Raw genomic sequence first — 14,947 nt, forward strand, 5'->3', positions numbered from 1 at the left:
AGCGGCCAGCAGATCAGCTGCAGTCGCCAGCAGGCCACCCCAATGAAATGTCATATCTCCCACCTGGCAGAGAACAGACCTACCTGAATTTTTTGATGGGTGATTGTTTTTCCTGTGCAGTGACAAGATGTCCAGAGTAATAAACTGGGAAAAACATAATGTTCCAGTTGGTTGAAAACCAAGTCATGAAAAAGGGATAATCAAAGTTCTTGAATGTGATTTTGACAATCTGTGTCGTTCCAACCCAAGAGGAGGAGACGGACAAAATAATCAGAAATCCCCAGACAACCTTGAGAAATGTCGAGATGCAAGACTCGCACCGGGTCTGAGCATGGCTCTCTTGGCTGGTGTTGTCGGTGTTGGCTTGTGTCCCGTCTTCTCCTGCAAATAGAGACAAAGGAGTTCTGTTACAAGAGCAACAACCACGTTTGAGATCCTGGATATCACCCAGGGCATATGCAAGGGAGCAAGAAATGGCACACTGTCAGGGTACTGTGGCTAGTATCAGAGCCATCATCCTGTGAAGATTGCAACTGCCGTCAAGCTAGTGGGAAGAGCCTGTTATTTGTTCTGGGATTTGCTCTTGGGAAGCACTGGTTCCAATCTGGACTTCTTCTTTGCCCCACCACTGAGGGCAGACGGAACCTAAGCAGGTATCAAAGCAGGGTGTGGGGGAGTCTGGTCATCTGTCTTAGGGTGGAAGGCAGCACCTGCTGAAGCCATAAAGCACTTCATTCAAAAATATTTGTCATCTGCCTTGAATAACTAAGGGTGCAATCCTAACCCCTTATGTTAGTGCTTTCCAGCACGGACATAAGCGCAATGCTCTGAACAAACATTCCCTTACTTTGAGGAGGCCTCTGTGAGTGACACCCAACTGCAGGATGCAGCACATGTCCCATTGGCACCGCTATGCCAGTGCTGGAAAGCACTGACATAAGGGGTGAGGATTGCACCCTACATTGTAGAAAAGTGGAATGCAAATGGCTTAAATAAACACACAAGAATACTTATTCTGCAAGTGTAGTTACTCACCAGACATGGGGCGTAGCTGGAATTGTACAGAGCAGCCATTTTCAACCACTGTGCCATAGCACACCGGTGTGTCACGAATGGTCCCCAGGTGTGCCGCAGGAATTTGGGAGAGGGTCATTTATCAATAGGACCATTGGGGGATGTGAGCCCCCATTGACAGCACAGTGTGCCTTGTCAATTGTCAAAAAGCTGATGGTGTGCCTTGACCATTTTAGTACCTTGCCCGTGTGCCGCGAGATGAAAAAGGTTGAAAATCACTGGTATAGAGCATATGCAATGATCTCTGGGACTGCAGTGGGGCACAGGATGAAAGAGCACTGGATCAAGGAACGATGGGACTTTGGTTCACACACGTTCCTTCCCTGCAGTGCCATCTGAAGTCACTGTTTTCCCTCCCCACTGCCACTCCAAGGCAATTCCCCCCCCAGCTCAGAAGCATAGCTAGAGGGGGGTGTCAGTGTAAGTACGGCAGGCTTCGCAATTTACCATGTAAGTGGCCCTGCCCCCCACTATTGGAGCCATTCAAGGCAGCGACAGTAATGTGCCATCACTGCCCTGAATGGCCCCAGTGGGGAGGGGCCGCTTACCTGGTGCACTGCAAAGCCTGCTGTACTTACTGCCCCATCCCCCTCTGGCTATGCTTCTGCTCCAGCTGCCTTGCTTTCCTGAGTGATCTTGACCAATTATCTGTATCTACTTTCTCCTTCCCTATTAAAATACTGCTGCCAATTACGGTGTGGTTTTAAGATCATTACTTTACAAAATATGTTATTTTGCTGCTATGGTTTTATTAGCCACATTAACGGCCCCACTTAGGAAAGAACGGCAGGATATAAAGATCTGAATCAATGCATAAATCAGGAGCTCACACAAATATCACACCACTGTGTAGCCAACCTGCTTTGGCTATGCAACCTCCCAAAGCAAATTCAGAGTGGGGACAGAAGAATTGCCCTCCTGACTCGGAAGGGGTGCCAGGGAAGGAGCCAATGCTGTGGTGGTTTGATTTTCTCTAGAGTGCATTTTCTTGTTGTGCGAAACCACCCCGCAGATCCTTCACCAGAAATGCTGTGCAATGTATACATTTTAAAATAAATGCCAATAAATCAATCTCTGAGAGGAGATAGATGCATTTTAGGCATGCATCTGGATGATGGCACCAGGCAGTGTACAAACTAACATTTTACACGCACAGCAGCTGCTAAGCTCTGTTCAGGAATTGGTAATAACATATTGCAGGGCAATTCTTTTTTCATCCTATATCTTCTAACCAAAACAACGCATGTTGTCTGGGCTTTTAAATCAAGGTAGGCCAGGCTAGTTGCAGCCAGCACTAACTGCATTAATTTAGTTAAATTAATTTATTTAATTTTTTAAAAATTAAATTAATTAAATTAATGCATCACCATAAACTGTAGGGCAGACAGCCAGAGGAGCTCTATCAGACACTGATCCTTGTCTTAAAAATAGGGAGTGTTACAAGCAATTCCTGTTTTCATATCTGAAATGCTGGAAGTGTACATACTGATAAATTTTGGTCTAATAATGGATCAACATGGCCACCTACTTTTGATTTGCACTGTTCCGGTGTTTTATAATGAAAACCAGTTGACATTAAAAAAAAAAAAAAAAAGGCATGCCAGAATTGAACTGCTTAGTTATTAGGAATTCCACTCACCCCCTTTCAAAATAACAAATTCAGTGCTTCCCCATAATCTCAAATGTGACCGTTTCAATGCAGTTGGTTCAGACATTCAGGGGCAAACTATATGTTACTCTGGAGTTGGCTGCAACAAACGTCCAACAGTCCTTTCCACATCACCACCACCACTGGAGAGCAAGAAACTGTCCTTTGGGGGGACGACGACAATTTTTGTAGTAATAAAAAAATACCACCAGCAGTAAGAATTTCCAGATGCAAAATAGCTCCAGTTTTGTGGCAAAGTTTGAGGTGCAAAGTTTCTGGGGATACACAACCCTCTGAAACCATGTAGGTTAGAAACATAATTATGCTTTAAAAATCACAACAAATCAGATTCTCTGGATGCAAAATATTATCATTTGTGCAGGAAGCCAATTGGAATGCAGCCAAATCCATGCCCAGGTACAACACTATGTAAGGGTCTACATCAGGAAAGAGTGAGAAGATTGGACACTTGCCAATTGCTTCATAGCTAAAGGCATTTTTAAGTGTCTTCTGTTAAAAGCCACTTAAGGACTGACAGCCTACTCCTAACCAACATTCCTGTGTCAATCCAACCATGCCAATGGGGTGAGCATTGCATTCTGGGGGGGGGGAGGGTAGTCACAGAGACCTCCTCAAGGTTAGGGAATGTTTGTTTCCTTACCTCGGGGCTGCACTTTGGCTGCATCTGGGCCAGAAAGTGGGTTAGGATTGGACTATGAGCCTTCCCAACACTATAGCAGTCTCCCCGTGACTGTACCCCACTTACAAAGGGACTGCAAACTTGGTTTCCCAAGAGGCATTTTCCTATCAAGGGGCCATGAAGCAAATATTCACCCAGCACGTGCTGGTTTATCTCATTCTTAGGGCTGTGTAAAGGAACTCCACGTGTTTAGCTATTGTACATAAGGAAAACTTGTGTCTCCAACAAAGTCATGAGTCATGAGAATGCCAGTCAAGGTTTAAATTCCTACTCTGACATGATGCTCAAAAGAACATAAGAAGAGCCCCACTGGATCAGGCCAAAGGCCCATCTAGTCCAGCTTCTTGTTTCTCACAGAGGCCCACCAAATGCCCCAGGGAGTACACCAGACAACAAGAAGACCTGCAAGGCCTCCTGGGAATTGTAGTTTAAGAACATAAGAACAGCCCCACTGGATCAGGCCATAGGCCCATTAGTCCAGCTTCCTGTATCTCACAGTGGCCCACCAAATGCCCCAGGGAGCACACCAGATAACAAGAGACCTGCAAGGCCTCCTGGGAATTGTAGTTTAAGAACATAAGAACGGCCCCACTGGATGAGGCCAAAGGCCCATCTAGTCCAGCTTCCTGTATCTCACAGAGGCCCACCAGATGCCTTACGGAGCACACAACACAGAGGCAGTAACAAAGGAGTGGCCCCAGGATGCAAGGGTGCCCACCCTTGCATCTGGCATTCTGGGGTAGCCTACTTCTAAAATCAAGAGGTTGACACATACCCTTCATGGTTTGAAACCTGTGATGGACTCTTCCTCCAGAAATCTGTCCAATCCTCTTTGAAAGGCATCTAGGCCAGATGCTGTCACCACATCCTGTGGCAAAGAGTTCCACAGACAAATTACACAATGGGTAATCTACACAGAAGTAAGCCCCGTTGTGTTCAATGGGCCTTACTACCAGGAAAGTATGTATAGGATTTCAGCCTTTCTAATGAAGTTACTCCTGGAGTTCTTTGATCACAAACCCATTTAAATCTCTGCTGTAATTGTGCTGTCAGATGAACATGTTGCGGCTGCTCTCCTCCCACCCATGTTTCTAAGAAGATTCCAAGTGGGGTACCTTGACTTCTACACAAGACAAAAGAAAAATCCTATTTCTGCCGTTTTGACACTAGTTCAGCTGCTGCAGTACAAGATAGCAGGGACAACATATCAAGGGAAGAAAAAAAATTCTGCCTTTCATTGCAGCTCTCTGATGATCCAAGCCAGATCTTTAATGAAAACCAAAGAGGAATATTTCCTTCTCAGAGATTTCTTCTTGTCTTCCTCTTTGCTTCGTGAAGGAACGAGGTAAAGAGGAACAGCAGAACTGCGCTGTTCTTTGAGGTCCTCACGATTCAGTCTGCCTTGAACTTGTCCCTCTCTCAGGATTATCTGCAGGAAATGTACAAAGTACCCTGGAAATGTCCTCTACAATTATTGGTCTTCTGTGTGCCATTTGTCCACTACCAACCCAACACTGCTATGCACACTGGTGTAGGTAGAGGGGGTGCAAAGCACTGAGTTTTGCAGGAAGCTTCACCGCAGAGTGCAAGAGGCCCCTCCGCCTCAGAGCCATTCCAAGGTGATGGGAGCAAAACGGAGGTGAACGCAGGAAGGTGAATGTCTCTATTTTGTACCCACCACCTAAATGGTTGGCAACCTTCAGTCTCGAAAGACTATGGTATAAGCCTACAGCACCCGGTATTCCCAAGCGTTCTCCCATCCAAGTACTAACCAGGCCTGACCCTGCTTAGCTTCTGAGATCAGATGAGATCATGCATGTGCAGGGTAATGGCTCCAAAGGGGAGGGAGAGGGACGCCTTGCACGCTGCGGTGAGGCTCCCTGCAAAACTCAGTGCTTTGCACCCCCTCTAGCTATGCCACTGGCTATTAGGCAGCTGCACACCTCTGCCCCTCTAATCTTCCTGCCCGCCAAGCACCCCATTTTGCAATAGACAAAAGAGTGGGCCCTATGATGCCCACAGCAGAAAAAAGGCATATTATTCAGGCTTGGGTGGGATGGGAGGGACTTTTGCACCCAAGACACAAAAGGAATGGTGATGCTGAAGCTAGCGCATGCCTACCTGATCTGTGCTGCCTCTCTCCTCTGCCGTGCCGACAAAATCCAGAGGGGCTCCGACTCTGCAGCTCTAGAATGGGAGCAGCAGAATCTTCCGCAGCAGACAAAGCAGAAAGCTGCCTGCAGAGGCCACTCTGCGTGCTGGGGCAGTTGGCTCCCGGCTTGCATCGGACGACAGAGGATCGGGAGGCACCTGAGAAAAAAGAGTTTGCATCAGTCGGGTGGAAAGCTCCCTTGACCAGAGACTGTAACAGAGAGTGAGTGTCAATGGGCAATTTTCACAATGGAGAGAAGTGAAAAGCGGTGTGCCCCATGGATTTGTCTTGGGACCGGTGCTTTCCAACCTCTTCATAAACGACCTGGAGACAGGGTTGAGCAGTGAGGCGGCTAAGTTTGCAGACAACACCAAACTTTTCCGAGTGGTGAAGACCAGAAGTGATTGTGAGGAGCTCCAGAAGGATCTCTCCAGACTGGCAGAAGGGGCAGCAGAATGGCAGATGCGTTTCAATGTCAGTAACTGCAAAGTCATGCTCATTGGGGAAAAAAATCAAAACTTCACATATAGGCTGATGGGTTCTGAGCTGTCTGTGACAGATCAAGAGAGAGATCTTGGGGTGGTGGTGGACAGGTCGATGAAAGTGTCGACCCAATGTGTGGCGGCAGTGAAGAAGGCCAATTCTATGCTTGGGATCATTAGGAAGGGTATTGAGAACAAAACGGCTAGTATTATAATGCCGTTGTACAAATCGATGGTAAGGCCACGCCTGGAGTATTGTGTCCAGTTCTGGTCGCCGCATCTCAAAAAGGACAAAGTGGAAATGGAAAAAACCCAATCCTATCCAATTTTCCAGTGCCAGTGCAGCCACGCCAATGGGGCATGCACTGCATCCTGTTGTGGGGAGGCAGTCACAGAGGCCTCCTCAAGGTATGGGAACATTTGTTCCCTTACCTCGGGGTTGCATTACGGCTACACCGGTGCTGGAAAGTTGGATAGGATTGGGCCCTCACATGGTGCTTTGCAACACCTGCAGAACTTACCATAGCTATGCCACTGCTTCCTGGGTGTTGGGGGTGCATTACCCAAACAAACCAGAGTTGGCCTTTTTATTAAAAGGTCTGTGGGACAAGTTCTCTTGCCATCAGCCTATGCAAAAGGAGCACCAGATTGAACTGGGTAATAGTCCCAAGACATGCCCCCCCCACATCACATACACTCATATTAGACAACAGGGCTCAAAGCACAGACCAGCAAAAGCTCAGCACCCTGACTCCAAGTGTTGTTTTAATGAGGCTGGAGGAAGAGATTTCTTTATATGCTGATGTCCCTTACAATGAACTCGACTGCCCTCCAATAGCTAATGATGCCAGTGGAAAGCTATTTTTCCACTGTTTTTGCCTCTTTTGCACTATGCATAGCCTTTAAATCAGGGTCAAACTAGAAATGACATTAATGCATCGTTATTTTTCTGGGTTTTTAAAATTTATTGTACGTAGTTGACGATGGTCCACATTAGGACTGCAGCAAGGGGGAAGAAGTTTGGGCTTTATGTTCCCCCTCATGCCAGGATTCCGGTCTGACAGCCCAACCCTCTGCACATCTCACACTTATGAGGTGAGTGGGCATAAGACTGCAGCCTGATTGCAACCAACGCATCTGCTATTGTCCCCAGAGGGAAGCTGCTGTTCACAGCCACTGCAATTTCCTTCCCAGGGCAAATAACAGCTTCACAGCCCAGTTCAAACTGGGGTCATGACATGGGGCAAAGGGTTCACCCCATCTTCTCTCCTGCCATGGGTTGAATCTGAATTGGGGGCTCCCATTTTTTTTAGTTTTAAAAATGGAACAATGATTCTGCACTTCTAGTTGGGCCCTGTGTTGCACAATATTTTAGCCTGTGTGTGCAGAAATGCCCTAAGTAAGCTCAGAGGTGGTGTGTGTGTCTGTTTTAAGGAGCAACACTAGACTTGATCTGCAAAAGATTTTTTTTTTCTTTTTGCAACTGAAAGAAGCTTTTCCACTGAAAATTACAAAATTGAGTGTTACATGCTGCACTGGAATTTAATTCAGTATGAACTTGAGGAAAAGAAAGGAACGTAAGAAAAATGCTGCTGGATCCAGCCAAAAGGGGCCCACATCTTGTTAACGTCCCATCAGCTGCTTCTTGGAAGGTCACAAAAGTGAAGGAAAGGCACAATTTTGCCAGTGCTCCCCTGAAGCTAGTATGGAGAGGCAGGCTGCCATTCAACCTGGAGGTTGAGCACAGCCATCATAACTAGTAGCGATTGACAGACCTGACCTCCAGGATTCCCCTTTAAAGCCATCCACACTAGTGGCCATCACCACTTCTATCTGTGGAAAAATCCATGCTAGCCCTACCTCCAATGCTGTCAATTGTCCTTTGGCTGTGTTCCTGTTCCTGCACATGTCTGCCCCCCCCCCAAATAGGGTCACTCTTCTGAGACAGTAAACTTTCTGTCCTGCAAACCCTCCCTTGGAGAGTCTAGGACACCATTTCACCTTCACGGAGGACTCAAAACTCACAGATATCAGATAACCACACAGGTTTTCCAACCAAATGTTCAAAATCCAGATGGAAGATGCTGAATTCACAGGTTAAGAAGTGAGAAAGGTACTTGGCTTATTCTCATTCCAAGCTGAAACAGAGACGCCTGCGTTGGCTCGGTCATGTCGTGAGAATGGATGATGGCCGGATCCCAAAGGATCCCCTCTATGGAGAACTCGTGCAAGGAAAGCGCCCTACAGGTAGACCACAGCTGCAATACAAGGACATCTGCAAGAGGGATCTGAAGGCCTTAGGAGTGGACCTCAACAGGTGGGAAACCCTGGCCTCTGAGCGGCCCGCTTGGAGGCAGGCTGTGCAGCATGGCCTTTCCCAGTTTGAAGAGACACTTGGCCAATAGTCTGAGGCAAAGAAGGAAGGCCCATAGCCAGGGAAACAGACCAGGGACAGACTGCACTTGCTCCCAGTGTGGAAGGGATTGTCACTCCCGAATCGGCCTTTTCAGCCACACTAGATGCTGTGCCAGAACCACCATTCAGAGCACGATACTAGAGTCTTTCGAGACTGAAGGTTGCCAGCAACAACTTGGCTTATTCCATGGAGAAGAAAACCTTACAGATAACACGCAGAAAAGGAACCCCATGCAAGTTGGCATCCAAATGTGTGCTGCATCCATGGGAAATGCTGATTTCCATGTGTGTTTTTGCACCTTTAAACAAACAACAGGATAGGTTACAGCACCTCCTACTGGTGGGGATTAACACGTGCACCCACACTAGCTCATCACATACATCACTCTGCTCACAGGCTGCTGCTCTTTCCACATTTATAATATTAGCAATCTTATTCTTGATCCTTGTCCTAATCACCATGGAATTTGCCTTCCTTGTAGCTGCTGCACACTGGGCTGACATTCTCAGTGAGCTCTCTGTCCACCGTGACCCCAAGATCTCTTTCCTGGCTTGTCGCAGACAGCTCAGAATCCATCACTGTACATGTCAAGGTGGGGTGCAGCACTGTCTATTTATTTGTACTCAACTGCTTCTATTCACCCTGTCTGGAGAGATCCGTTAGGAGCCCTTTGCCATCCGCTTTGGTTTCACCACCCTGGATAGTTCAATATCAGGGGCTAGATGATTAGACTCTGTTAGACCACTGCTTCAGCAGCTACACTGACTGCCCATTCATTCCTGGTCCCAATTCGAGACCCTGGTGTTGACTTTTAAGGCCTTTCAGAGTTTGGATCCCGCCTAGGCTATCTCAGAAACCACCTCCCTCCTTACATTCCAGCCCACCCTCTTAGGTCATCTGAATGTGGCTCTTCTTCCAGTGCTGCCCTTGTCCCAAGTTAGAGGGATGGTGGCTCAGGGTGGTTCTCTGTAGTGGCACCACAATTATGGAACTCCCTCGCAGGAGAATTAAGAACTACTCCCTTCCTCATGGCTTTTTGGAAAGGGTTTAAAATATACCTGTTTCAATTGGCATTTGCCTCAGTAGTGTAACCAGAGAGGGTGCAAAGCACTAAGTTTTGCAGGGAGCCTCGCCAGACCATGCAAGAAGCCCCTTCCCCTCCTCTGGGCCACTACAGCAAAATGGAGATATACGCCTTCTGAACTCTGAAGGGGAGGGGCTGCTTGCAAGGCACGGTAAGGCTCTCTGCAAAACTTAGTGTTTTGCACCTCCTCCAGCTATGCTACTGGTTTGCCCTCTGTGCCTCTGTAAGAGTGCTGTGGCTTGACTGCTTCCCTGGACTTTGTGTCCCCCCTCCATGGTTTGACTATGTGTGTTGGGTTTTGCTCTGCTTCATATAATGTTTTTGATGTTTGAGTGTTTAATATTAAAATTAATGTTTTATTGCTCGGTGTTGACGACTTTTTAAAACGTATTGCCGAAATACTTTGTACTTTTATTATAGAGCCTTGTAAGCTGCCTTGGGCATTTAGCCCTAATTCCGGAGAGTCAACCTGGCACCAGGACTGCTGGGGGTGTAGAGTTCATTTTTCTATCACAAGCAAACAAATCCTATATATATATATTTTAAATAACCAGTAACAAACATTTGTCACACACACACATACCCCATGTGTCAAGGTGCACCGAACTGTCTTTCGAGACAGTCTTTAATTTGGTGACACGGCTTCATCTGATGAAATATTCTTTCCTGATGTTTGGAGAACAAAGTCTTATCAATATTTCATCTTAGCAGCTGGAAAGCCCTGACTGTGTCCTTTCAGACTGCCACAGCGAAGCACACCACAAGCATGTGCGCCGACCCCTCAAGGTGAACTAAGCAATTTCAGCCAGTGTATCTAAGAAAGATTCCTTATTCTCTTTCTTTTCCCCAACAGAAGAGCATCATCCCTGCAGGTCAGGCTGCACTTATGTACAGTTCCTTAGCTAATGGACCCCGCTTCCACTTCTTGCACATATTCCTCTTGCTTCTCAGTTTCTCAGAAAGTTCTTTGTGCAGGTTCCTTAGAAGTTTCCCAACTTTTCTTTGCATGAGAGCTGTTTGTGAGCCTGGTGAAACTTCACTGAGCCTGGTTTTTTGGTTAGATTTGAGGGCAGTTAGGTCTAATTCAAACCATATTTAGGTCCAAATTTGGGGATGCTTGGGGGGGGGGCTGAGAGCCCCCTTTCTTTGCATTTTCAAGGCCACCCACTAAAAAATAACCTGAGGCTGCCAGTGGAATGCTGGCACCCATCATTTTTCCTAGTTTGCCCCTTTTAATGGGGCAGCTGGAGAAACAGAAAATGGATGTCACCAGGCAGTTGAAGGTGTGACAATGCCAGTAAATTCTGCTGGCTTCCCTCAGCTCTCCCAAACTGCAGAAACAAGCCCCAATTCCATGAAAATGGGGCCCCATGATAGGCCTAACTAATAATCACATTGTGTCGAACCAGTGAGTTGATCAGTAAGGGTAGGTGCTCCAGAGGAATAATCACACATGCAGTCCTACATACGTGGAAGGGAAGTGGTATGGCATACACTTCTGTTGAAAACACCCCTCCTTGCCAGCATAAACTTCTCTGCTGCTGATCTATATTGAGTCAGATCACTGGTCCATTTAGGCCAGTACTCAGATCATAAGAACATAAGAACAGCCCCACTGGATCAGGCCATAGGCCCATCTAGGCCAGCTTCCTGGATCTCACAGCGGCCCACCAAATGCCCCAGGGAGCACACCAGATAACAAGAGACCTGCAAGGCCTCCTGGGAATTGTAGTTTAAGAACATAAGAACAGCCCCACTGGATCAGCCATAGGCCCATCTAGTCCAGCTTCCTGTATCTCACAGCGGCCCACCAAATGCCCCAGGGAGCACACCAGATAACAAGAGACCTGCAAGGCCTCCTGGGAATTGTAGTTTAAGAACATAAGAACAGCCCCACTGGATCAGGCCACAGGCCCATCTAGTGCAGCTTCCTGTATCTCACAGCGGCCCCACCAAATGCCCCAGGGAGCACACCAGATAACAAGAGAACTGCAAGGCCTCCTGGGAGTTGTAGTTTAAGAACATAAGAACAGCCCCACTGGATCAGGCCTTAGGCCCATCTAGTCCAGCTTCCTGTATCTCACAGCGGCCCACCAAATGCCCCAGGGAGCACACCAGATAACAAGGGACCTGCATCCTGGTGCCCTCCCTTGCATCCGGCATTCTGACATAACCCATTTCTAAAATCAGGAGGTTGCACATACACATCATGGCTTGTAATCCGTAATGGATTTTTCCTCCAGAAACTTGTCCAATCCCCTTTTAAAGGCATCCAGGCTAGACGCCATCACCACATCCTGTGGCAAGGAGTTCCACCGACCGACCACACGCTGAGTAAAGAAATATTTTCTCTTGTCTGTTCTAACCCTCCCAACACTCAATTTTAGGGGGTGTCCCCTGGTTCTGGTGTTATGTGAGAGTGTAAAGAGCATCTCCCTATCCACTCTGTCCATCCCCTGCATAATTTTGTATGTCTCAATCATGACTCCCCTGAGGCGTCTCTTTCAGTAGTAGCTCAGTAGATCAGTAGTAGATCAGTAGTACTGATCAGTAGATCAGTAGTAGCTCTTCCAGCTTTTTCAACTGGAGAGTCCAGACACTGAACCCCAGGCCTGGTGCAAGTCCAACCAGTAGTCTACTGCAAGCTGTGCCTTTCCCTTCTGCATTAACTGTGCTTTTATTTATTTTTCCACCCAGATTTATGACCCTGCAAATGTGTTTTCTGAGAAAACCTTCATTCCAATTTAATAGACTCCCTCTGGTCTGTCTCTCTGGTTGAGAGGTTCCATCACTGTCAACATATTCCGGGACTGCCATTCATCCATTCTCTCTGGTTGCTGCGCACCAATGAAGCCAACCTACTTTGTTAATCAGCTCACAGCCTCATTGGTTGAAAAACCTGATTCGTAAAAGGCTGTCGCACTCCACTAGGGCTGAGTCGAGGAGGCTACAAGGAACTTCTTTCTTATATGGGAAAAAAACTGCATTGCTCACCCATCCTGATGCAACTCAGGGGGTCAGATGCCAATACAACAGACAGACCTTCCATCACAGGCTATGCAAACATGCCATTTAGCCTATCTGAAAACCAAATTCCCCCGGAAAGAAGACCAGATAAGCATAAAGCAGAGCACAAACCACAGATGACTAAGAGGACAAGACAAGTTAGTATAAAGTAGGCACTGTAATAACTTTGAGCTTTGGAAAAACAATGGGGAAAACTTAGAGATACAATGTCTTAGGGCCACTGGCTTCGTTGGTCACAAGGCCAGTCAGGTTTCAAACCGGAAGCCTCCTGGTCTGTGCCCTAATTCTCCTTGTAGGGTGCTGCTCAAGATTTCAGAATGGGCAGCAAAGTATGGCCAGATCCCAACTTGGCTCCAGCCCTCTGCAGCCACCCGGCTGGTTCCTTGTGACTTGGCCAGCTAAGAAATCTTTCAGACAGATTTCTTAGCGTCAAACTAGAAGCGACATGAATAATGCCATTATTTGTTCAAGAGTTTTACTTTTCTTAACCAGTCAGCAGGGGCTTGTTTCAGATCAGGACACAGAGGTGTCATTTTGGCCTTGGCAGCCTGCCTCTGCCTTCCCCTGCATTATGGTCCCAATCTGGATGATTCTCCTATAAATGGTTTTAAGTTTTGTTTTTTTAAAAAAAAAAAAAAAAAAGAATGATGACCCCCTTTAACATCACTTCTGACCTTCGCTCAGACTGAGCAGAAATTGTTGGTCTCCCGGATGTCCCTCCTGCCCCACTGCACTATCACTAACAAATGCCAGTTCTGGAGAGACTCGGACTTTGCCTGCCAAAGCCTGTTGCTGACACTCTGCTGTTCTCTTTCTGTTGTTTAATCCCTGCCTCCTGGCCTCAAGCAGCCTTCACAACATTGCTGCATCTCCTTCAGCACAATTGACCACAGTTCCCTCGGATCCCATTTATGCTGGCATCCTTCAGTCTCAGAAGACTATGGTATTGCGCTCTGAATGGTGGTTCTGGAACAGTATCCTCTCCAGTGCACAAAGCCTGGGTAGAGTAGATATGGAGGATAGACTGTTACCCATGCAGCAAATCCCCCCTCTCCACGTCACTGAAATGGTCCAATGGAAAGGCAGAAGCCAATACGGTTGGTTCCAGCGGCATCGCAGGAGTTGCCAGAATGTGACTGTGTTCAGCCATGAACTGCCTCAGGGACTCCGGCTCCGGATTTTGCCTCGAGGTTGACTCCTGAAGCCTCTTCCATAACTGGATGTAGCCACAAGGCAGTGGAGGTTTGGGATCAGAGTTTTCCTTCTCTCAGATGAGCTGCCTTTCTAGGCTAACGAGTCCCACCTATCCCGTATGACTTTGTATATCAGCTGATAGGCTGCGTACCCAGAACTTCAATTGCCAGCTTTTGTAAGGGTGGTCTGGGCCACTTTTGCCAACTCCAATGTGCTCTTCAGAACATATGCCCCAAAATTATTTGTGATACACAGTTTGCAGAAGGGTGATTCTCTCACACTGCTTTCTTGAGGTTATGGGTCCACCAATATTCTCCTCTTCTCTAGCTCTGAACTGGGAAGGGGGTAGGGGCCTCTTCCCATTACTTGGCTTGGTGAAAATTAATCTGGGAGATACTGTGGGCTTGCACATTCCCTCTGCCCATTCTCCCCAGCATGCTCAGAGTAATTACTCATTTTGTTTGCTTTTTTGCAAAGTATAGTTTGTTGCTACATCCAGCCTGGCAAACTCACCCTTGCAGTGCAAACCTGAACTGCAGGCCAGCACTCAATTCTGGCCACAATCCACCAGGCCTGCACCTGCCATCTCTGCTGGTGAGCCACATTCCAGGTGAATAACTGAAATGAAAAGAATGATGTTCTTCTTACCAGGTGTCAGGTTCTTCGCAGGTTATCCCCCACACCCAAGGCCCTCTGGTTTCCTGTCCTGAATATAAGAACATAAGCAGAGTCTTGCTGGATCAGGCCAAAGGCTCATCTAGTCCAGCTTCCTGTATCTCACAGCGGCCCACCAAATGCCCCAGGGAGCACACCAGATAACAAGAGACCTGCAAGGCTTCCTGGGAATTGTAGTTAAGAACATAAGAACAGCCCCACTGGATCAGGCCATAGGCCCATCTAGTCCAGCTTCCTGTATCTTACAGCGGCCCACCAAATGCCCCAGGGAGCACACCTGATAACAAGAGACCTGCATCCTGGTGCCTCCCTTGCATCTGACTCAGCCCATTTCTAAAATCAGGAGGCTGCACATACACATCATGGCTTGTAACCCATAATGGATTTTTCCTCCAGAAATTTGTCCAGTCCCCTTTTAAAGGCATCTAGACCAGATGCCATCAACACATCCTGTGGCAAAGAGTTCCACAGACAAACTCCACGCCAGTCTATGTA

General features: G+C 47.3%; 1 protein-coding gene and 1 pseudogene across 2 annotated transcripts in view; both read right to left on the bottom strand.

Moving 5' to 3' along the window:
- SLC35F4 (solute carrier family 35 member F4) overlaps positions 1–14,947 on the bottom strand; it is a 123,895-nt gene that overhangs the window by 10,335 nt on the left and 98,613 nt on the right. Inside the window, exons 2-3 of one of the 2 annotated variants that reach the window (XM_066623013.1) lie at positions 5,544–5,732; positions 84–378 (exon numbers count right to left, since the gene is read on the bottom strand). In XM_066623013.1, coding sequence (XP_066479110.1) covers positions 84–378; positions 5,544–5,732 — 484 coding nt within the window. Of the gene's footprint in view, positions 1–83; positions 382–5,543; positions 5,733–14,947 lie in introns of both variants that reach the window. The other variant, XM_066622714.1, reaches the window with a different exon arrangement.
- LOC136637396 (5S ribosomal RNA) lies at positions 5,146–5,262 on the bottom strand (annotated as a pseudogene).

This window comes from Tiliqua scincoides, chromosome 1 (genome assembly GCF_035046505.1).
Source record: "Tiliqua scincoides isolate rTilSci1 chromosome 1, rTilSci1.hap2, whole genome shotgun sequence".
Classification (NCBI taxonomy): domain Eukaryota; kingdom Metazoa; phylum Chordata; class Lepidosauria; order Squamata; family Scincidae; genus Tiliqua; species Tiliqua scincoides.